This window comes from Muntiacus reevesi, chromosome 22 (genome assembly GCF_963930625.1).
Source record: "Muntiacus reevesi chromosome 22, mMunRee1.1, whole genome shotgun sequence".
NCBI classification, from domain to species: domain Eukaryota; kingdom Metazoa; phylum Chordata; class Mammalia; order Artiodactyla; family Cervidae; genus Muntiacus; species Muntiacus reevesi.
In genome coordinates, this window is record NC_089270.1 from 11,734,206 (window position 1) to 11,757,160 (window position 22,955).

General features: G+C 47.2%; 1 protein-coding gene across 1 annotated transcript in view; it reads left to right on the top strand.

The window, feature by feature from the left end:
* Positions 1-22,955, top strand: part of SLC2A9 (solute carrier family 2 member 9) — a 208,827-nt gene that overhangs the window by 110,722 nt on the left and 75,150 nt on the right. The window contains exon 8 of the mRNA XM_065914116.1: positions 11,122-11,232. Coding sequence (XP_065770188.1) covers positions 11,122-11,232 — 111 coding nt within the window. The remainder of the gene's footprint in view (positions 1-11,121; positions 11,233-22,955) is intronic.

The window sequence follows — 22,955 nt, forward strand, 5'->3', positions numbered from 1 at the left end:
TCTGGGGTACCCTAACCCACCAATGGACAAAGCCTCCCCTTCTCTCTTAGGGGCTCCAAAAGGTAGAATTCAGAAATTTGAGGAGTAGGGAGGCAGACTTGGGATCATTACTGTTATGGCTACTTCTGGAAAATAGTGGGTTGCCTCCAGGGTTAGTGAGTTCCCCGTTCGTGAAAGTGTGCAAGCCAGCTGGCCAGCTACTTGGCAGGAACATGTAGAGGAGATTCCTGCACTGAAGCAATCAGATTCCCTCTGAGGTCACTTACGTAGCTCAGGACAAGTGTAGCTGGGTCCAGAGGGCAGGAGAAGGGAACTTCTGAAGAAGCCCAGATGAAAGAGTTGCCCTGTGTGTGTGAGCCTGGCATACCAGAGTCAGCAGGGAGGGTGTTTGTGGGTGGGTAGGAGAGGCGACCTGAAAGGGGAGTGTTTCCAGTCGGGGGAGGGAAGTTAACAAGCACATGTTCAGCCTCATTTCTCTTTTTTCTCTTGTAATTCTTGTTGGAAATATCAGGATGAAATAAAATCATCTTGGTGCTTATTTGCTTACCCTTGGTCTAGTTGTGTCAGCAGAAGGAGGGGGCACCTGGGTTAACTTGCTTGACCTTGACCTAGTCCTATTGTTGCCTCCTCTGGATAAGACCAAGGTCATGCTAGCTGTCGTTCAGTCACCAAGTTGTGTCCAGCTCTTTGTGACCCCATGGATCGCAGCACGCCAGGCTTCCCTGTCCCTCACCATCTCCCAGAGCTTGCCCAAATTCATGTCCATCGAGTCAGTGATGCCATCCAACCATCTCATCCTCTGTTGTCCCCTTCTTCTCCTGGCTTTAATCTTTCCCAGCCTCAGGGTCTTTTCCAGTGAGTCAGCTCTTCAGGTGGACAAAGTATTGATGCTTCAGCTTCAGCATCAGTCCTTCCAGAGAGTAGTCAGGGTTGATTTTCTTTAGGATTGACTGGTTTGATCTCCTTGCTTTCCCAGGGACTCTCAAGAGTCTTCTCCAGCACCACAGTTCAAAAGCATCAATTCTCTGGCACTCTGCCTTCTTTATGGTCCAACTCTTACATCCGTATATGACTACTGGAAAAACCATAGCTTTGACTACATGGACCTTTGTCATGCCAGACTGTTTGAAATGCTCCCTCCCTGTTCTGAGTAAGCAGAGAGAGAAAGCAACTGTTTCTTAAAGTTTACACGTGGAATTGTAAAACCGCATATGGAATCTGTATGTAATGAGGCATTTAGATCGAGAACCATGACATTTCTGAACAGAATTCTCTCCTTCTGTGAGACATAATTTTCCAATTTGCATACACTGTATCACTTTGTAAATTCCACTCGAGTGTATCTGTAAGCCCCACTGCATAAGCATAGATTGGGGGGAAAAAAATCTGCTCCCAGAGCCAGCAGATCTGAGATCTCAGTCACTTTCCTTTGCGTTGACTGCTTTCCACCTCTTTTCTCTTCTTTTGTTTTTAAAATGTATTTATTTACTTTTGGTCATGCTAGTTCTTTCGTTGCTCTTCGTGGGCTTTCTCTAATTGTAGAGAGTGGAGGGGGGCTACTCTAGTCTCGGTGCATAGTCTTTTCATTGAAGTGGCTTCTCTTGTGGAGCGCAGGCTCTAGGCACACAGGCTTCAGCAGTTGTGGAACGTGGACTCAGTAATTGTGGCTCACGGAATCTAGAGCACAGGTTCAACAGTCATGATGCACCGCCTTAGTTGCTCCGACAACATGAAATCTTTCCAGACCAGGGATAAAATTCGTGTCGCCTGTATCAGTAGGCGGATTCTTATCCACTGTGCTACCAGGGAAGTCCTCCGTCTTATCATTGTAAGAACAGTTAGCATGACATTTATCATCTTCACAAATGTTAAAGTGCACAATATGACATTGTTAACCATGGGCATCATATTGTACAGATCTCTAGAGCTTGTTCATCTTGCTTAACTGAAATTTTATACCTATTCATTAATGACACTGAGTTTCCCCCACTCCCAGCCCCTGGCGACCACCCCAGTTTGACTCTATGCTTCAGAGTATACCTGTGTATGTCACCGGCTGGGTCCCTAGGTCATCCCTAGGGAGTCAAGGGGACAAGTCCTACTTCATTCTTACATGAAGTGAAGTGAAGTGAAAGTCACTCAGTCATATCCACCTCTTTGCAACTCCATGGACTATATAGTCCATGAAATTCTCCGGACCAGAATACTAGAGTGGGTAGCCTATCCCTTCTCCAGCAAATCTTCCTGACCCAAGAATCAAACCAGGGTCTCCTGCATTGCAGGGGGATTCTTTGCCAACTGAACTATCAGGAGACCCTCATTTTTACATACCAAAGGACAAATGCTGGTGAGCAGCAAATTCCAGCCTCAGAGCCCACTGTTCTGTGCCCCAGTCCAAGCTCCCTCCCTGCACCTGCTACCTTTTACCCCAAAATAATTCACAAGATCAAAGGAGAGAGCTAGCTAACACAGATGAAAGCCTTTAAATGCACTTTAAGACTTGCTCTGTCCCCTTAGTTTTACCATAAATTATGTGAGGCGATCATAAAGAATGCTGAGTGCTAAAGAATTAATGCTTTTGAACTGTGGTGCTGCAGGACACTCTTGAGAGTCTGTTGAACTGCAAGAAGATCTAACCAGTCCATCCTAAAGGAAATCAATCCTGAATATTCATTGGAAAGACTGATGCTGAAGCTGAAGCTCCAGTACTTTGGCTACCTGATGCAAAGAGATGACTCGTTGAGAAAGACCCTGATGCTGGGAAAGATTGAGGGCAGGAGGAGAAGGGGGCGACAGAAGAGAAGATGGTTAGGTAACATCACCTGTTCAATGGACATGAGTTTGAGCAAACTTCGGGGGATAGTTGAGGACAGAGGAGCCTGGCACACTATGGTCTGTGGTGTCTCAGAGAGTTGGACACAACTTAATGACTGAACAACAATGAATGTGGGAGGACACCGTCTATGTGTTAAGACAGTCATAAATACTGCCAGGCATCTCCATTCATCACTTTATTCTGGACCCAAATGTCCTGCAGGGTAGGTGACTCCATCCCTATTTTCTAAATGAAGAAGCTGAGGCTTGCAGAGGATCAAGGACTTGCTCACGGTCATGGTGGGTGACCCCTGTGCTGTCAGATGCACATCTTCTGGCACCAGAGCCCTGCCAGATTCCCCAGCGCATCTCTGAGAACATATACCTTGCACTGAACCAGTCTTTCTCAGCCTCAGCACTGTGCACATTTGGGGCTGGACAATTCCTTGTCATGGACGTGTACACTCTAGGACATTTTGCAGCTCACCAGACCTCTACTCACTAGGTGGCAGTCCATGCAACAAACAAACATGTCTCCAGACGTGGCCAAACATCCCCTGGGGACAAAAATCACCCCCAGTCGAGAACCACTGTCCTAAACAAGCATTACATATTGTTCAGTACTTTTTTTTTTTTTGGCTGAAGAGTCGATGAATGGTTTTCACACTCTTTAGAAATCAAGTGAAAGTTGAACATAGCGTTTAGTTATTTCTCATTCCCTTTTCAGCGTCAGATTGTTTTTTTTCCCCTCCTTCTCATGGTAACTTTCAAGTTCCCGTCTCTAAAATTAGACCTGTCACTTAAAATTATTTTATGTAGCTGCCTTCCTCCAACAATTTGTCCTTTGCACAAAAAAACAGACTTTTGTTTTTGGTTTTTGTGCAAATGTTGAGTCTTTCTGATGCTGCTCCTTCCCCATAACCGTCATTGAGGATGGAGACCCTTCCCAGGGTCCATGGGTCTCCAGCAGTCCATGGCACATGAGAAGCAGCTGAGTGTTAGGTGAGGAAAGGGGTAGGGAGTAAGCAGAACAGGGCTAGGGAGGGTGCAGTTTCTACCAAGTTTTTGGGCTGAAAATTTGACAGAATTACCAAACCTGAGACAAGAAAGCCATATTCTTGAACCTTCTGGAACCTTCTAGAATGTCAAGAATGACAGTGGAACTCTCATCTACCTTAGGTTACCCTTCCTTCTTTTTAATTTATCCCTTCTTCAACAGAGGAGGCCAATCATACCAACTCCTCCCGTCCTCACTTTCCTCTTATGGATAATGGAGATGTAGATTCTTTTTTTTTTTCTGCACAGTTGCCTGTGTGTGTGTGTTAGCTCCTCAGTCATGTCCAACTTTTACCCATGGACTGTAGCCTCTGTCCATGGAATTCTGCAGGCAAGAATACTGGAGTGGTTTACCATTCCCTTCTCCAGGGATCCTCCAGACCCAGGGATTGAACCCCGATCTCCCGCACTGCAAGCAGATTCTTTATCATCTGAGCCACCAGGGAAGCCCGATGAAATCATGGACGGGGACTATCTCTGATGGTAACTGATGGGCCTCTGTGAGATCTCCCTTCCTCTTAGCTGGTATCAGCAAGACTGTTCCTAGCAATGTTTTCTTCTCTCTCAGTGCCTCACACTTTTAAACTTTGCTGCTTCTGACTGCACTGTAGTTGAGAAGCAAGACACCCAAGCTTGTTAGAAATAAACGTAAAACAAGAATGGGGAGGCTCAGCGCGCAGGCTGGTAGGAAGCCACGTGGGTCTGGTAACTTTCACTCTAGATGCTCAGAGGCCTCTTACTGCCAGCTTATTTGTCCACGCAGTGGGGGCCCAAGCATCCCACACTCCTGGGGAGCTGGTGTGCCCCTTGACCTCTTCACTTGTGTGACTGTTGTGTAGCACTTCCCTTCCCTGCTAGACTGGATCTGGGAGGGCAGGAATGGGTGTGCTGCTCCCCACAGGAGTTAGGTAACACCCGCACCTCACAGCGTGCCAGAGATCCTGCACTCTGGATAAACACTGGAAAGGAAGGCAGACAAGGCTGGGGGAAGGAAGGGAGGCTGGGGGGCAGGAGAGCCTGAGGCAGGTTTGTAGCAAAGCGTGACCCCTTGCCCCTCTGCCAGCCTGGACCGGGCCATGTGAGTGTCCCTCTCACTTGTCTAAGCATCATTAGGAATTCTGAATCCCAAGTCGCACTCTGCACAGAACTTCTCATCACGAGAACAGAAGCGTTATGAACAGCTTTTGTTTCAAGATCTCTTCCCAAATAACTTCCTGACTCAAATTAGAGGAATTAAATGTTCTGTTACCCTAATAACTGAGACCATCTCACTAGAAGAACTTGCTCTGTCCCCGTGACTGGAGAGAATGCTAAATGAGGGCCCTTCCATGTGGCCGCCCAGAGTGTGGTCCAGAGTGGAAGTTCTAAATTCAACTGTCTATGTTCAACCATGGAACATGGAACAACATGTTCAGATGTTAACATGGAACTTGCCAGTCTGGGGATGAGCTGCCATAATTGCTCAGTTCCTGCATCCCCTGATGCTGTGTCCCCTGTATTCCTGATGCTGTGAAAGTGCTGCACTCAATATGCCAGCAAATTCAGAAAACTCAGCAGTGGCCACAGGACTGGAAAAGGTCCGTTTTCATTCCAATCCCATAGAAAGGCAATGCCAAAGAATATTCAAAATACCACACAACTGCACTCATCTCACACACTAGCAAAGTAATGCTCAAAATCCTCCAAGCCAGGCTTCAACAGTACATGATCCGTGAACTTACAGATGTTCAAGCTGGTTTTAGAAAAGGCAGAGGAGCCAGAGATCAAATTGCCAATATCCATTGGATCATCAAAAAAGCAAGAGAGTTCCAGAAAAATATTTACTTCTGCTTTACTGACTACACCAAAGCCTTTGACTATGTGGATAACAACAAACTCTGGAAAATTCTTAAAGAGATGGGAATACCAGACCACCTGACCTGCCTCTTGAGAAACCTATATGCAGGTCAGGAAGCAACAGTTAGAACCGGGCATGGAACAATAGACTGGTTCCAAATAGGGAAATGAGTACATCAAGGCTGTATATTGTCACCCTGCCTATTTAACTTATATGCAGAGTACATCACATGAAACACTGGGCTGGATGAAGCACAAGCTGGAATCAAGATTGCCAGGAGAAATATCAGTACCCTCAGATATGCAGATGATACCACCCTTATGGCAGAAAGCGAAGAAGAACTAAAGAGCCTCTTGAGGAAGGTGAAAGAGGAGAGTAATACTTTGGCTTAAAACTCAACATTCAGAAAACTAAGATCATGGCATTTGGTCCCATCTCTTCATGGCAAATAAATTGGGGAAACAATGGAAACAGTGAGAAACTTTATTTTGGGGGGCTCCAAAATCCCTGCAAATGTTGACTGCAGCCATGAAATTAAAAGATGCTTACTCCTTGGAAGAAAAGCTATGACCAACCTAGATAGCATATTAAAAAACAAAGACATTACTTTACCAACAAAGGTCCATCTAGTCAAAGCTATGGTTTTTCCAGTAGTCATGTATGGATGTGAGAGCTGGATTATAAAGAAAGCTGAGCACTGAAGAACTGATGCTTTTGAACTGTGGTGTTGGAGAAGACTCTTGAGAGTCCCTTGGACTGCAAGGAGATCTAACCAGTTCATCCTAAAGGAAATCAGTCCTGAGTATTCATTGGAAGGACTGATGCTGAACCTGAAACTATTCTTTGGCCACCTGACGCGAAGAACAGACTCATTTGAAAAGACCCTGATGCTGGGAAAGACTGAGGGCAGGAGGAGAAGGGGTCGACAGAGGGTGAGATGGCTGGATGGCATCACCGACTCAATGGACATGAGTGTGAGTAAGCTTCGGGAGTTGGTGACGGACAGGGAGGCCTGGTGTGCTGAAATCCATGGGGTTGCAAAGAGTTGGACACGACTGAGCGACTGAACTGAACTGAACCTGTACTCAGAGCCCAGCACAGCCCATGCAGGAAGCACAGGCCCGGGTCTCTGTCTGGCTCTTGCCTTGTCAGCTGTGTGTGGCCTTTGATCCTCTGGCAATGTCCCCTTCCACGCTCTTGAGAGGTGAAAATGATTTGCGTGTCATTTGCATCTTACACTTTGTCTCTAGAACACATGTCATGAGTTAAGAAGGAGGGCTTTAGGGCATCAGAGGCAGGAGGTCAAGGAGGCCCAAATCCTCCTGCTTTGCCCCTTTCCCACCAGCTCCTGCAAAGTCCCTTAAAGGTTTGTTACTGAGTTCAAACTCGCTCTGCTTACCCAGTCCAAGCTTGCTCTGCTCGCCACAGGACTGGCCAATGAATCCAAGAGACGAGGTATTGAGGCAAGGAAAATGACTGTTTGGAAAGCCAGCTGACTGAAAAGATGGCAGGCTAGCGCCTCAAAATAACCCCCTTATCAGGGCCTGGTTGCCAGGTTCTTTTATGGACCAGAGGATCATGGCAGGAGGTGAAGAAATAAGGTAAGAAGACTATTCAGTCCTTGCATTTTTCCCCAGAATGGCAAGCCTTGGGTAGGGGAATGTGTTAGTTTCCCTTCCTTACAATCTTTCACGGGTGGGAGGCTCAGGTTATCTCCCTGGGGCAGACCATTATGTATGTTTATAAAAACCAAAAAGGGTTAAAGTCACAGAAGCAGATCTAGTGTAAATTTAAAATTAACCCTTCGCAGTTACGGGTCCATCCCACAGGGAGGAGGCTGGTGGAGACAGATACAGAGATGCTTCTGCCCTGGGCATGCGCACAACTGTCCCATGTCCTCCTTTACCCAGGAGCACTGGCATCTCCATAGAGTGACTGGAGTCTTCCAGACGGATCCCCGCTGTTTGTTGTGGGGGGATCCATTAGAGCATCCATTAGAGAAAAGATGCTTTAAAAAACTTTCATTTAAAAAGCTTTCACCACCAGTCTGAAAGAGAGTATGATTACCTTCTTTCAGAGAAAGGAGATTCAGAGACGTGAAATCTTTTGCCTCCAGACCCTCAGGTCACCAGAGGTAGCCCTGGGATTGAAATCCCGCCTTGCCTGCCTCCCAGAATCACAGCTCCATCCTCTCCACCGTCTGCCTCAGTGGATGGAGACAGTCAGGCATCCAGAGAGAGCACGGTTGTGTTGGGGTGAGGTCAACACAAATCATAGTCCGTGGGAGGGTCCGCCGTGGGACACGCTCCAGACTTCGTGTCTCTGTGCAGTTCAGTGCCCTCAAACTGCCAGATCAGATAAGCCTCAGCGGAAGCAAAGACAGACGCAGTTACCGTCCGGCTCTGTAAGATGATGCAGGGAGAAAGACGTGGCTTCGTGGAGGAAGCCAATGAGACAGGCAGCTCGTGTGATGCGCGGGCCCTCCCTGTGGGGACAAGGCCAGTCGAGCAGGTCCTCCTTGCTGGCCCTGGATGGGGAGACTGTCCAAAGGAGTGATTTCTGCCTGTCACTGCAGAAATGGGTTAAGTACAGGAGAAATGGGGGCTTCCCAGGTGGCTCAGTGGTAAAGAACCCACCTGCCAATGCAGGAGACATAGGAGACGTGGATTCAATCCCTGGGTGGGGAAGATCCCCTGGAGGAGGGCATGGCGACCCACTCCAGTATTCTTGCCTGGAGAATCCCATGGACAGAGGAGCCTGGTGGGCTACAGCCCGTGGGGTCCCAAAGAGTTGGATTCAAGTGACTTAGCACGTACATAAGACAGGGCCACTTATACCTGTCCCTCTGAGCCTGTAGCATTCTGCACGGTGACTCTTCACTAACTTTTAAACCCATCAGGAGTGCCCGAGGCAGTGTTGCTCCAAGGAGGGCTGGAGGCAGGGAAGAAGCTGGGTGGGAAGGGGAGTGAGCGGCAGGAAGGAGTGTGGCACCAGCTTCCACAGAGAACACAGATCACATGAGATCAGAGACTGGAAGCTTCTGACAGAGGAACAGGTCAGGGTGTGGGGTTTAGGGCTGATGCTGAGAATAACACAAACATCAGCTCCACCTTTGCAGCGGGGTGTCAACTGAAAAAAAAAAGTCACAACCTGAAAGTAGAGTTGTTTTCTTTGGTGGAAGTGTTAAAGACCCCGAACTTGGGAGGCAGCATCTCAGTAGCCCTGAGAAAACTGCTCCAAGGAGGTGGGAGGTGGAGTCAGGTTATATACAAGTTTGCAACAAAGGGAGCAGGCAGTCTGAGCACCAAAGATTATTGTGAGGTAAGGAAAATCAGATATCAAGTTTAGGAATTTAGTGTTCTTCCATGTATGGGGAGATGAAAGCCTCTGGGCTCGCTGAATTATTCCTTTCTTATGCACCTCAGTTATCTGGGGCCAATTCCTGTTTCTTGATTGGTTACATCCTCAATTCCCTGTTCACCTTAAGGAATGGTAGCCTCAGCGGATGGCTGCTTCTTGCATTCCCCAGAGTTCCTCAGCAATCACCATCGTAGGGGGTGATGGTATCTGCTGGATCTCTGGGTTTGTGTTCCCTTTTGGGAGCCCTCATTCACCTTTACAAAATCGCTGATGGTTGTGACCTTTCTTGCCCATGGATATGGCCAAAATTTTTCATTTCACAAGTGCAACTGGGCATGGTCAAGAGATCACTGACTGTTGAAAATCCATGAATTTGGGTGAAGATTAAGAAAGGCATCTAAACTGCTCTGATCCAGCCCTGAAGACGTGCTGGGGATCACAGTCACCTTCAACATATAAACAAATCCAGTGGAGACTGAGGCTTTTGGGAAAATTTTGGCTTCTGTTGTAGCCCTAGGAGCTCCAGGAATTAACGAATTTATCAGGAGTCACTTCTCTGCCCTATGGATGTGACAGCAAAGATACAGTCTAAAATTCTAATTTATCAGCTCCCTCAAATGAGAGGCAGACACAAACAGGAGTGGCTTTCTTTTATGTGAATATTAAAACCCATTTTTGCCACCAGGTGTATCAGTGCCCACAAGCTCAGAGAATTATGTGCAGTGGTTTTTACTGGAGTCTGTGTGTGTGTGTGTGTGTACGCATGCATGTGCATGCTTGATCGTGTCCAACTCTTTGTGACCCCATGGACTGCAGCCTGCCGGACTCCTCTGTCCATGGGATGTCCCAGGCAAGAATACTGGGGTGGGTTGCCATTTCCTCCTGCAGAGAGTCTCGAGATGTGCATGGTTTTCTATCATTCAGCAAACTGTTCCTTTTCAAGGAAACGGCTGGGATTGAGGGAACACAAATGATTTATGTTCAGCCTATTGGTCCAAAAGTTTGGATCAAAGAATAGTGACAAGCCTCTCTTAATTCCTAACATCTCCCAGGAAGGGTATGTGGGTATCCTCTTTTGACCAACGTGAAGAAGGAATCTCAGCCGGACAGAGAAAATTGTCTGAGGTCGTACAGATAGTTCAAGATGGAGCCAGGTCTCCAAACTCCAAATCACTAATTTTCTGATGCCCTGTGAGTGTCTGATGTCATGTGAGTGCCTGTTAAGGTTAGGTTTGACCTCATGTGGCAGAAACCTCAACAGCGACCTAAATAGTAGGCCTTCTCTCTCACATGAAGGAAATTGAAAGGGCTGGTACAGTAGTCCCAGGACCACATTCCATGCTTTGCAGAAGGCGGTCCTGATTAGGGCTGATATCCTAGAAGCATTATTAACACTCTCCAAAGTGCCCAGGCTTGGATAATAAACTATAAAATCACCCCTAGTGAGAACGGACGCAGTCTCCTTCTAACTTCCTGCTCCAGCATCTGAACAGGTGGCTTTCATCCCGTAAGAGTTCTATGTATAGTTACGCAGCTTGAGAGTTGTGGAACTCGCAGGAGCTTCATTCATGTTATACCCATTATAGATTTATTTTGACAGTTTTCCAAAAGATGATAGTAAAATGTCTTGTGGATCAGAGACCATCCCTTATTCTCAGAATGTTACCTTGGGGGCTAAAAGCAGTACTGTCCCAAGAGGGCTGCTGAAGCTGCAGCCATCACATTCACCATCCTTACCAGCAGAAAAGAGGAAGGGCAAAAATGGAATCACACCTCTTTGGTGAAAACCTACTTTTAAGGAGAATTCCTGGAAACCCCACCAAGATTTCTATTCTTATCTCATTGCCACACTTACTTAAGCACACTCCCAGTAATGTAGACATTCTTTTAGTAATGGGAGAAGGAAGGAAATAAGTCGTCACCTTGGTTCATCGCTCCACTTTATGCCTCTGGACTTAGCAGCAAATCGGAGACCATCTTGTACCTGAATTTAGTTTAGGAAGCAGATGCCTCTCACTGACTCTTCTGCCTTCTTCGTCTCTCCTACTTTATAGATTTGGTTCTACACCAACAGTATCTTTGGAAAAGCTGGAATCGCTCCAGAAAAGATCCCATACATCACCTTGAGCACAGGTGGCACTGAGACTCCGGCTGCCATCTTCTCTGTAAGTAAATCGAGGATCATTCCTGAGAACATCATGGGGTTTAAGCAGCACTGTGGGAACCCCCAGGGGACAAACCAGAATGCCTTTAGAGGAACGTGCCCTTTGTCACTCCGAAGGTGTCTGAATTTGGGGAGTTTATCATGCAGTTGCCACAGATGTATCAGTCATCTAGAGAACATTCTTATCTACATCTTGTTTCCCTACTGTTTTCTTTTTAATAGTAACTCCTTTCTTTGAACTCTCCCCTAGTAAATGACACGCTGTGATGGGCGCCCTGTGCCATAGCCGTAGCTCCCTGGGAGGCCAGATCAGAGTCTGTACAAACCTCAGTTTTGTTACCATGACTTTAAAACCATCGGCTGTCATCGCCACCCCCAAACATGTAGGAGTTTGCCAGCCAAAGAAAGGAGAAAGGACACTTCAGTCCATCGGTTCAAGAGGGAAGCTTTAATAATAAGCCACAGTGTCCAAAAGAAGAGAGACATAGAGCTCATCACTCTTTCTCAACTTGAGTGCGTAAAATAAACACTGAGGGGAAAATAAAACCTTAGGGTTTTCAGAATCTGGCAGCAGTTGCACAGGTTTTGCCAAACCAGAATTGAATCCTGGCTCTGGACCTTCTTGACGGTGTGGTGCTGGACAATGCATTCCACCTCTGTTCTTCAGTTTCCCCCTTTATGAGCTATTCCTTTCTCTTCTACCTTGACCTTGATGAAGTAGCTCATTTATTTCCACTTGTGCTCACTGCCAAGATTGATGCCAGTGCCAACAGGCAGAGGCTTCTAATTGTATTCCTGCCGCATTTTCAAAAGAACAGTTTAATTTGCTCCTTGCTCTTAATGGCGCATCCTAACAAGGTGCTTTTAAAAACGCATGTCATGAAATTGTTGGGACCCGATGCTTGTCCCCTTTTTCCACTCACGGTCTTTTTGTTAGAGGAAAACATATCTTGATGTTTCACAACCTGGAAGTTTCGCAGAATCCTTGTCTCAGTTTACAGAAAGCACTCAATTGTCATTAGTAATTTTTACATGGATAAGCAAGAAAGCACAGTCAGCCTGGAATGAAAGTGATGGGAAAATTACAGGGTTTGTTTTGTGTAAAGTATTTTGTTGCTATAAGAAATCAACATGAGCTCATTAGAGTAAATTCATAAAATGTGAAAATAGAAACAAAGAAGAAATACCTACAATCATACTACCCAGGTAAGTTTGGCAAAATTTCTTTTGTTCTCTAGACATAGACAGCTGTATTAATCTTAGTACAATGCTATCTTTAGCTCAAAATTGCTAATTATTAGAGAGATGCAAATCAAAATTACAATGAGGTATTATCTCACGCCAATCAGAATGATCATCATTAATAAGTCTAAAAATAATAAATGCTGGAAAGGGTGTGGAGAAAAAGGAACCCTCCTACACCGTTAGTGAGAACGCAAATTGTTGCACCCACTGTGGAGAATGGTATGGAGTTTCCTTAAAAAGCTAAAACTGGAGTTGCCTGTGATCCAGCAACCTCACTGCTGGGCAAATACTCAGAGAAAACTGTAATTCGAAAAGATACATGCGCCCCAGTGTTGATGGTAGCACTGTTAACAATAGCCAAGACATAGAATCAACCTAAATGTCCATCCACATAGGAATGAATAAACTTCTTTATTCATTCATCATCATTCATGTGGTATAGATATACACAATGGAATATTACCTGGCCATAAAAAAGAATGAAATGGTGCCATTTGTAGCAACATGGATGGACCTACAGATTATCATACTAAGTGAAGTAAGTCAGGCAAATATCATATGATACCACTTATATGTGGAATCTAAAATATGACACAAATGAACTAATTTACAAAACAAAACAGACTCACAGGCATAGAAAGCAGATTTATGGTTACCAAAGGGGAAAGGTGTGGGGGGAGGGACAAACTAGGAGTTTAGGATTAGAAGATACACACTGCTACATATAAAATAAACAATAAAGTCCTACTGTATAGCACAGGGAACTATATTCAACATCTTGTAATAGCCTATAATGGAAAAGAATATGAAAAAGTGTACATGTATATAAATATATACATATAACTGAATCACTTTGCTATATACCACAAACTAACACAAACTGTAAATCAACTATAACTTTAAAACTCCTATCTTTAGACTAATTTTAATTCTGCTTTTTGTCCACCTAAACTTATGTCCAAATGATTTTCCATTTTATTATTTATTGTTTGAGTAAATTTTTATTGATGATGATGATTTAGTCATCAAGTCTTATCCGACTCGTGTGACCTCATGGACTTTAGCCCACCAGGCTCCTCTGTCCATGGGATTTCCCAGGCAAGAATACTGGAGTGGGTTGCCCTTTCCTTCTCCAGGAGATCTTCCCAACCCAGGGATCAAACCCAGGTCTCCTGCGTTGCAGGCGATTCTTATTGACTGAGCCACCAGGGAAATTTTTATTGAAGTATGACACATATACAGAAAAAGTACACAGATTGTTGCCCCCTCTGAATTAACACTAGTTGTGACGGCTGTATCATTCTTCAAGAACTGGCTATAAAGCCGTGTCCTTAACCGTTGTCTACGGGGTAGGGTTATTGAGTGTGTCTGCGCAAACAGCAGAACCACGCTGCCCAGAATCTGATCCCAGCTCCACCCCTTTTAAACTGCATGATCCCAGTGAGATATTCAACAGCTCTGTGACTCAGTTTCCCCATTTCTATAATAAGGACACCATCCCCGCCTCATAGGGAAGGAATGAGGATTAAACAAGTGGGCACATACTTAGTGATGCACACAATGCCTGGCACGTGATGTAACTCAGTGAGTGTGAATTATTCTGGTTCTGGCTAGGTAGGTTCCCGTTGTTTGTCGCTTTAAATAAGGCTGTGATGGACATTCTTGCAGAGAGCAGAACTTTGTAGGGTCTCTTGCAATCTTTCCATAGCTGAGGAAACCAACGCAGTTCAGTTCAGTCACTCAGTCGTGTCGGACTCTTTGCGACCCCATGGACTGCAGCACACCAGGCTTCCCTGTCCATCACCAACTCCCGACGCTTGCTGAAACTCATGTCCATCGAGTTGGTGATGCTGTCCAACCATCTGAGGAAACCAAGACCAGAAGAAATGACTTACCCAGGATCCCACAGCAGTAGGTCAGAGCCTGAGGCCCTGGGGAGCACTAACATCTAAGGCCTCTCTCTTCCCAAGACCCCGAGTGCTTTACCTGAGGTCTCAGGAAGGTACACATCAGTCCTGGCAGTCCGGTGACTGTTTGAAAAAGGAGCCAACGGAGGGCGTGGTGGTGCTTCCAGCCTCCGTCTCTCTGACCCCCGACTTCTGGTGCCCACTCTCTGGCTGGCAGATCATCCTCAATAAAGCCGACAGCCTTTGATGAAGTCCTTCTTATGAGGACTGGTCCCAAGAAGGAGGAAAATGACTTTACCCTCCTGGGAGAGAAAGAGAGGAGTTTTCTAAGATCAGAGCTAGGGGTCACAACCTCTGAAGAGTCTGCCCGCTTCTCCAAGTTTGGATTCTGATGGGCCACGGTCATTTGGATCTTGCACACTCCAGAGGTGCGGGCATCTCCGTGAGGGCCCAGAGCAGGGACGTCGGCTTCATAGCGTTGGTGGTGCATGTGTGTGTGCTAAGTCACTTCAGCCACGTCTGACTGTAGTCCACCAGGCTCCTCTGTCCAAGGGATTCTCCAGGCAAGAATACTGGAGTGGGTTGCCATGCCCTCCTCCAGGGGATCTTCCCGACCCAGGGCCTGAACCCACATCTGCTGCATCTCCTGAATTAACAGGCGGATTCTTCCACTAGCACCACCTGGGAAGCCCAGGTGTTGGTGAAAGTGAAAGTCGCTCAGTCGTGTCTGACTGTTTGCCACCCCATGGACTTCCATAGTCCATGGAATTCTCCAGGCCAGAATACTGGAGTGGGTAGCCTTTTCCTTCTCCTGGGGATCTTCCCAACCCAGGGATCGAACCCAGGTCTCCTGCTTTGCAGGTGGATTCTTTACCAGCTGAGCTATCAGGGAAGCCCCGGGTGTTGGTGGACTTACTCATTCATGAGTTCATCCATGCCACAAGTGGCTTATATCATACTTGTGCTTCAAGGTGACCAGTAACATTATTGTGACCTAAGGAGAAAGCCATAGAAACAGACATGTGCCTTGTGTAACACTGGGAGGAGCTCTTGGGGTTCCAGGAGAAACAGGGGTTCCAGGAGGACTTCCTGGAGGAGGGACCCGAGAGGCTGAGAGCTGAAGGGCCAGCGACAAGACAGGTAAAGTGCAGCCTGCCCCATGGCCCTGTGTCCAAGCTCCCAACCTGCGCTCCCTCCTAGTTTATCTTCTAGGAGAGCTGAAGATGCAGACTAGTTCATTGGAAACAGTCCTTAAAATGGTAACATTTACCCTAATCCCCAGAAAAATAATGAGATTAAATTCAGCATGAGGTTGGGAGTCTGGGATGGAACAAATGTGTTGAGGGGAGAAAGAGTTTGGACTCTAGGGCCTGCGGCTGTGAATTCAAATCCTAATCATCTTTTTACCAGCTGAGTGGTTTGGAGGAAATTGCCCAACATCTCTGGATTTTTTTGTGCATCTTTAAAATGGGTACATAACCATGCCCACCCATGGGAGGCAGAATATCAACTCCCCAAGTGTCCACATCCTAATTCTTGGAAACACACATATGTTATTTTACCTGGCAAAACAGGTTTTGCAAATGTGATGAAGTCAAAGGTTTAGGATGGGGAGGTTATCCAGGATTATCCGGTGGGTCCAGGGTAATCACAGGCGTCCTTACAAGAGAAGCAGGAGAGCTGTATTCAGAGGAGATGTGATTGTGTAGCGGAGATGGTGTAATGTTGATTCTGAAGATGATGGGAGGGGCCGCAAGCCAAGGAGTGCAGGCAGCCTTGAGAAGCTGGAAAAGGTGAGGAACAGATCCAGAAGGGACACAGCACTGCTGACAACTGACTTTTTAAAAAATAATGTTATTTATCTATTTATTTCTGACTGTGCTGGATCTTCGTTGCTGTCGACAGGCTTTTCCTGTAGTTGCAAAGAGCAGGGGCTACTCATTTCACTGCAAGTGCTTCTCATTGTGGTGGCTTCTTTTGTCGGGAAGCACAGACTCTAGGGCACACCGGCTTCGGTAGTTCAGGCGCCTGGGCTCAATAGTTGCTGTTCCTGGGCTCTAGAGCACAGTTCAATGGTTGCGGTGCATGGGCTTAGTTGAACTGCAGCACATGGGATCTTCCTGGCCCGGTAATCAAACCTGCAACGACTAACTTTTGCTCCATGAGACCTATTTTAGACTTGTGACGTCCAGAACTTTGAGAGACTAAATATATGTTTCGTTAAGCCACTAAGTTTGTGGTTATTTTTTTAACAGCGGCCACAGAAAACTAATGCACCACTTCACAGAATTTGTCGCAGAAACAAAGCCCCAAGGTCATGAAGGTCCCCTGGGTGATCCTGACAGTCAGTATTCAGGACATCTTTTGCCCCTTCCCTGGTGGCTCAGATGGTAAAGAATTTGCCTGCAAATGTGGAAGACCCAGGTTCAACCCCTGGGTCAGGAAGATCCCCTGGAGAATGAAATGGCAACTTGCCTGGAAAACTCCATGGACAGAGGAGCCTGGTAGGCTACAGTCCATGAGGCCACAAAGAGTCAGACATGACTGAGCAACTAACACGTGCCCCTTCCCAAGTTCTTATTATCTTGTTTCCAAATATATACTTACTATTCCTCCAACCCTGGGCAGTAATTGCCTATCAAAAGGACTTGCCAAGTTTTTTTTTTCTTTCTTCTCACTGAGATTTTTGACAGTCTATTAAAATGGCTTTGGGCCCTAAAAACACCGAGAAAGACATTTTTGTTCATTTGATCTGCAATTAATTTCGGCTCCTGGCATTGCCGGTCAGCTTGGGCAGCTGTAAATAACTGCCATCTTGCAGAAAGAGCTGGTTTTCCAAATTGCTCTTCTTGACACAGCATTAACTCTCTGATGAGTGAAGGTCCACGGAGTGTCACTCAGGCCACGCGAGCCCGAGGGTCCGCCACCACGTGGCCGGCTTGTGGAAAGCAAGACATTCCATTAAGAGGCAGGGATGCGTTTTAAATCAGGGGAAGCAGAATTCATATAAACCACTCTTACTCTTTCCTCAGTAAGCGTTTGCGATTGTCAGGGAATGGACTATGCCATGGAGCTGAAGTTAAAAAAAATCTACTAATTTCCACCACCCACTCTGCTTCCCAACAAGTCTCACAATTTCATCAAAAACTTGAGTGTCTGCTTCAGTCTCGAGCCCCAGATCAACTGCATGTTAGAGCAGAGAGTGGGTGGAAGTGATGATGCAGTGTGATGTGGTCCCCAGGCCCCGCACTTACCAGCTGGGTGACCTTGGGCCCATTATTCAGCCTCTCTGGGCCCCAGTTTCCTCTTGGAGTAAGTGGTGGGGTGGGAACAGATCCTTATCTCAACAGGTTTATCCTGAGACTCATACAGTAGTTCACAGTGCTTGGCATGGAGCAGGCACTCAATAAATGTTCATTATTGTTATAGACTGAACTGTGTCCTCTGAAAATTCATATCATGCAGTTCTAACTCCTAGTAATGTGACCTGATTTGGAAAGAGGGTCATTTCAGATGTAATTAATGGAGATCATACTGGAGCTGGGTAGACCCCTCATCCCATGTGCAAGGGGCATTGGTTCGATCCCTGGTTGGAGAAGACACGTCCCACATGCCACGTGGCTGTAAAGTGAAAACAGAACAACATAGCTGGCAGAGGGAGCTGCCAGAAGGAAGGCCTGCATCAGCCAGACCCCGGCAGGAGAGGGCCGACCCAGCCCAGTGAACAGGAGGGGCTGGAGGGCGGATTCACTCGGGATGAGCAGGTCTGTAGGGTTGGGGACCACTCATCAGGACCCAGCAGCCACAAGGTGCCTGTAGGGTCGGAACCAGGGGACCATCACCTGGTCCCACTCCCTTCCTCCCTCTGATTTCTTATAGGAGCCATATTTGCTGACACTCTCTGGATTTCCCTGGTGGCTCAGACAGAAAAGCGTCTGCCGATAATGCGGGAGACCCAGGTTTGATCCCTGGGTTGGGAAGATCCTCTGGAGAAGGAAATGGCAACCCACTCCAGTACTCTTGCCTGGAAAATTCCATGGACGGAGGAGCATGGTGGGCCCATGGGGCTGCAAAGAGTCAGACACGACTGAGCAACTTCACTTTTTCAGAGGGCAAGAGGGCTGCTGATCTGATCTTGCAGGTGTTCCTCCAGGACACGTGGATCTGGAGAGGCGGGTGGAGGATGTCTAGAGTGGACTTTGTGCAGGAGCAGGAGTGTGCCTGCAAATTAGAGGGACAGCTTGGGGCCCAGTGGGGCTGGAGAGGGTGCAGCCAAGGGTGTCGAAGCAGGGTGTCCTGTTGCATTTTAGAAGGATCTCTCTGGCCACCATTAACAGATGTGGGCAGCAATGGTGAGGACAGAATCAGGGAGAGTGTGAGGAGGCTTGAAGAGAGGCTGCTTTGCCCAGTGAATCATCAGACTGAAGGTGCTCTACGGCTGGCCTCAAAGCTGAGTTCATTCAATCCTCCCCGACATGGGGGGACTCTTCCATTGATGCATAATGATTCTGCAGTATTTCTGTGGGCCACAGATTGGCAGGGAGAAACAACCCCCGACTTCCACTAAAAGACTAAGTCCCCAGTGTTTCTAACAAAGATTTCAGAAGCTTAGCAGGTGGGGAGGGGGCACCTCAAACAAAGTCACCCGTGCTTCTCATTCGGCCCCCAAGCTCCCTGGAAGATGGCTTCCCCGGGCGCCGTCCAAGTGGGCAGCACCCACCAGAGCTGAGAAGTTAAAACTCTGGCTAAGCAGCTTTTCATATCCGGCGCTTACATCATCCTTCAAGAAGCACTGACGTAATCTACTGCCTGGTGAGAAGAATGCTTGTGGACATGGGACCCTCAGATTCCGAGGACTCCTCCTCATGGGAGGGAGCGTTAGAAGGGGAGCCAGGAAGGCGGGTGCAGAGTCAGGGCCCAGCATCCCCAAGCAGACGAGTAGTTTTGCGCTGGAAGCCCATTTCTCCAAAGTACACCTCCCACCTGGGAAGCCCCGGTGGCTCAGCGGTAAAGAATTCTCCTGCAACACAGGAGACGCAGGATCAATCCTTGGGTCGGGAAGATCCCCTGGAGGAGGGCATGGCTTCTCACTCCAGTATTCCTGCCTGGGAAATCCCATGGACAGAGGAGCCTGGCAGGCTACAGTCCATGGAGTTTTGAAGAGCCGGACATGACCTAGCTATTAAACAAAAATAGCAAACACTCCCACTCACTCCCAACTCATGATACCTTTTATCAGGTGGTTCTGTTTCTGAGTTTGGCCAAGGACGTTCTCTGCAGCCCACCTGCTGTGTGCCTAAAACTTTATTTCCCACCAAACTTCTTCTGATTCCCTCCGCATCACTCCAGTAGCCTCTTTGGGCTCCCCCATATCTGGGTTTTCCCACAGTGTCCCCCATCCAAGGGAGGAAGGTGGGGGTCCCAGGCTCCAAATGTGGGAGCACTGACTCCCAAGTCCGCTGGCCACTCTGTCTTTCTCAACTCCTTTAAGAGCTATTTTTTTCCCATTTGCTGGAAGTTGAGAATGGTTTAAATTATGATCATAAACCTCTTAAGATCCACATTTTACTTTCCCAAGAGAGGCAGGAGGGAGGGATATGTCCCCCTTAGAAGCTACAGAAGCGCTGGCCTGAAGCCATTTCTAAAGTGACTCAAGAGGAGAAAGTCCTCCCAGGACTTGAAAACCTGGAGAAGCCTGGTCTGCTGGCAACCTCTGCTGCGATTCCAGGGGGTTCCCATCCAAGTCTGATTTTGCCGTTTGCTTGAAATGTCTCAAGACCACTTGAATTTATTATACTTAAGGAGCATTTGACCACCCTGGAATAACAATCATTTTGAAAGTTACCTTCTTCGTTTCTCATACCTTTGGCCCAAACAGAGATACATGTCTCACACACATTCATCTTTGAAATATGAATTTCTAAACAAAGGGCTTCCCTTGTGGCTCAGCTGGTAAAGAATCCACCTGCAATGTGGGAAGCCTGGGTTCGATCTCTGTGTTGGGAAGATCTCCTGGAGAAGAAAAAGGCTACCCACTCCAGTATTCTGGCCTGGAGAATTCTATGGACTATATAGTCCATGGGGTTGCAAAGAGTCGGACACAACTGGCGACTTTCATTTTTCCAAACAAAATTTATGTTTCAGTGGATTATTTTTAACGTGCAATTTAGAGAGAGCCATTTTCAAGTAGAAAATGATTTCTGAGACCCTGTCTTCTGAACACAGACTTAAACTCTCAGATAACCACAGCTCGACAAGGTCTCTGCTTCTTTTCAGTCTGAAATTTGTGAAGGCAAAGATTAGATTAGCACTTGCATATTTAAAACAGAAGTACTAGCAGTAAAAAGTAATATGGTAATTTGACGTTTTTTCTCATGCAGTCTGTGTTGGCTTTCCTTTCTCGGCAAGAGAGTTGAATCAGCAATGATAACAAGTGCATCCTGTGTTCCTTTTTCCCATCCTTCCATGAGTAAAGCCTAACCAATCATCCAGCTTCTGTCCAGAGCATCACTAATTGTTGGTGTGGCAAGGGCTCCTCAGGGACCCCACCATCCCCGAGTGTCAAGATCAAGGACCACCATTTGGGATATTCGGGTGCTGGCCTCTGTCTGGGAGGCATCTTGCTCCAGTGTTCAGGTTGTGTGCATGCATGTGTGTGTGTGTGTGACACAGTAGGTTTGAAGAAATGATGACAGTTTTGTCAAGCTGGATTTCTGCAGCCCGGGTCTGCGTGAGTTCCCCTAGGCTAAGAGCCAGTCTATAATAAGCACCCAGTACATAGTTGCTTAATTGAGTGAGACTCAATTATAGCCATTTGGGAAAGGAGCATCTGCTAAGTAGGTGGAGCGCTTTGCCTCTGGCTGGGATCCACGTCCTCTGCCCCCCGGGAGTCAGATCAGGTGCTCTGAAGGAGATGGAGATCCCGGCATCAGCGCCTCCTCTCTCTGAAGCCCTGCACACAGTCGGCGCACATGCCTTCTCAGGAGCAGGAAGTCAGACCAGGCAAAGGCTGAGTCCACAGGAGCCAGCAGGATCAGAAAGGGCCCGGCCTGGAATAGGACAGAAGAACATGGTGTATTTATGTGTGTGCTCAATCACGTCCGACTCTTTGTGACCCCGTAGACTGTAGCCCACCGGGCTCCTCTATCCATGGGATTTTCCCAGGCAAGAATACTGGGGTGGGTTGCCATTTCCTTCTCCAGGGGATCTTCCCAACCTGGGGATCGAACCCACGTCTCTGGCATCTCCTGCATTGGCAGGTGGATTCTTTACCACTGAGTCCACTGAGTGAACTCTTACAGGGCCCTGCCAATCCTGAGATGTCAGGAATTCTACCAACTGCTGAGTTCTTCAAACCCTAGACACTCAGCTGCAAACAGGCAACACAGTATAAACAAAGATTGACCTATAAAGTTCGTATAAAGTAATGTTAAGTGAAGGGCTTCCCCGGTGCCTCAGTGGTGAAGAATCTGCCTATCATGAAGGAGCTGCAGGTTCGATCCCTGGGTTGGAAAGATCCCCTGGAGGAGGGCATGGCAACCCACTCCAGTATTCTTTCACAGAGAATCCCATGGACAGAGGAGGCTGGCAGGCTATAGTCCATAGAATCACAAAGAGTCTGACATGACTGAAGTGACTGAGTATGCACAATGTATGTGAAATACTATAAAGACACATTAAGGCAGATTTGAAAGCTTTGATTGAGTCACATTTGAAATAAATGGAATTTTTTTTTGTTACTGTTCAGTCACTTAGTCATGTCTGACTCTGAGACCCCGTGGGCTGTAGCATGCCAGGCTTCCCTGTCCTTCGGCTCTCTCTTCCTTCCTTCCACCCTTTCCTTCTTTCTTCATTTGCTTCATCATTTAACAGACAATATGCTAAGCCCTGCTCTCCATCAGACCTGAGCTACCTGTATGGGTTTGCTACAGCTGCATAACAAAGTATCACAAACTGAGTGGCTTAGACACAGACCTCTCACCATTCTGGAGGTCCTAAGTCTGAAACAAGGTGTTGGAGGGTGGATTCCTTCTGAGGATGAGGGAGGATCTGTTCCAGGACTCTCCCCTGGCATCTGGACATTTGCTGGCAATCACTGGCTTTCCTCAGCTTGTGGAAACATCACCCTGACCCCTGCCTTCATCTTCACATGGCCTTCTCCCTGTGTGCATGTGTGGGTGCACATTTTCCCCTTTTTGTAAGGACACTAGTCATCCTGGATTAGGGCCCTAAGGACCTCATTTGGACTCGACTACCTGTGTGGTGGTTGTCGTTATTGTTTAGTTGCTCAGTTGTGTCCAGCTCTTTTGTGACCGCATGGACTATAGCCCACCAGGCTCCTCTGTCCATGGGATTTCCCAAGGAAGAATACAGGAGTGGGCTGCCATTTCCTCCTCCAAGAGATCTTCCAGACGCAGGGATGGAACCTGCGTCTCCTGCGTTGGCAGGCGAATTCTTTACCATTGACCCACCAGGGAAGCCCGGTTACCTCTACAAAGACCCTATTCCCAAATCAAGTGACATTCTGAGATACCAGGGGCTAGGCCTTCAACCTGTCCTTCTGGCGGAAGAC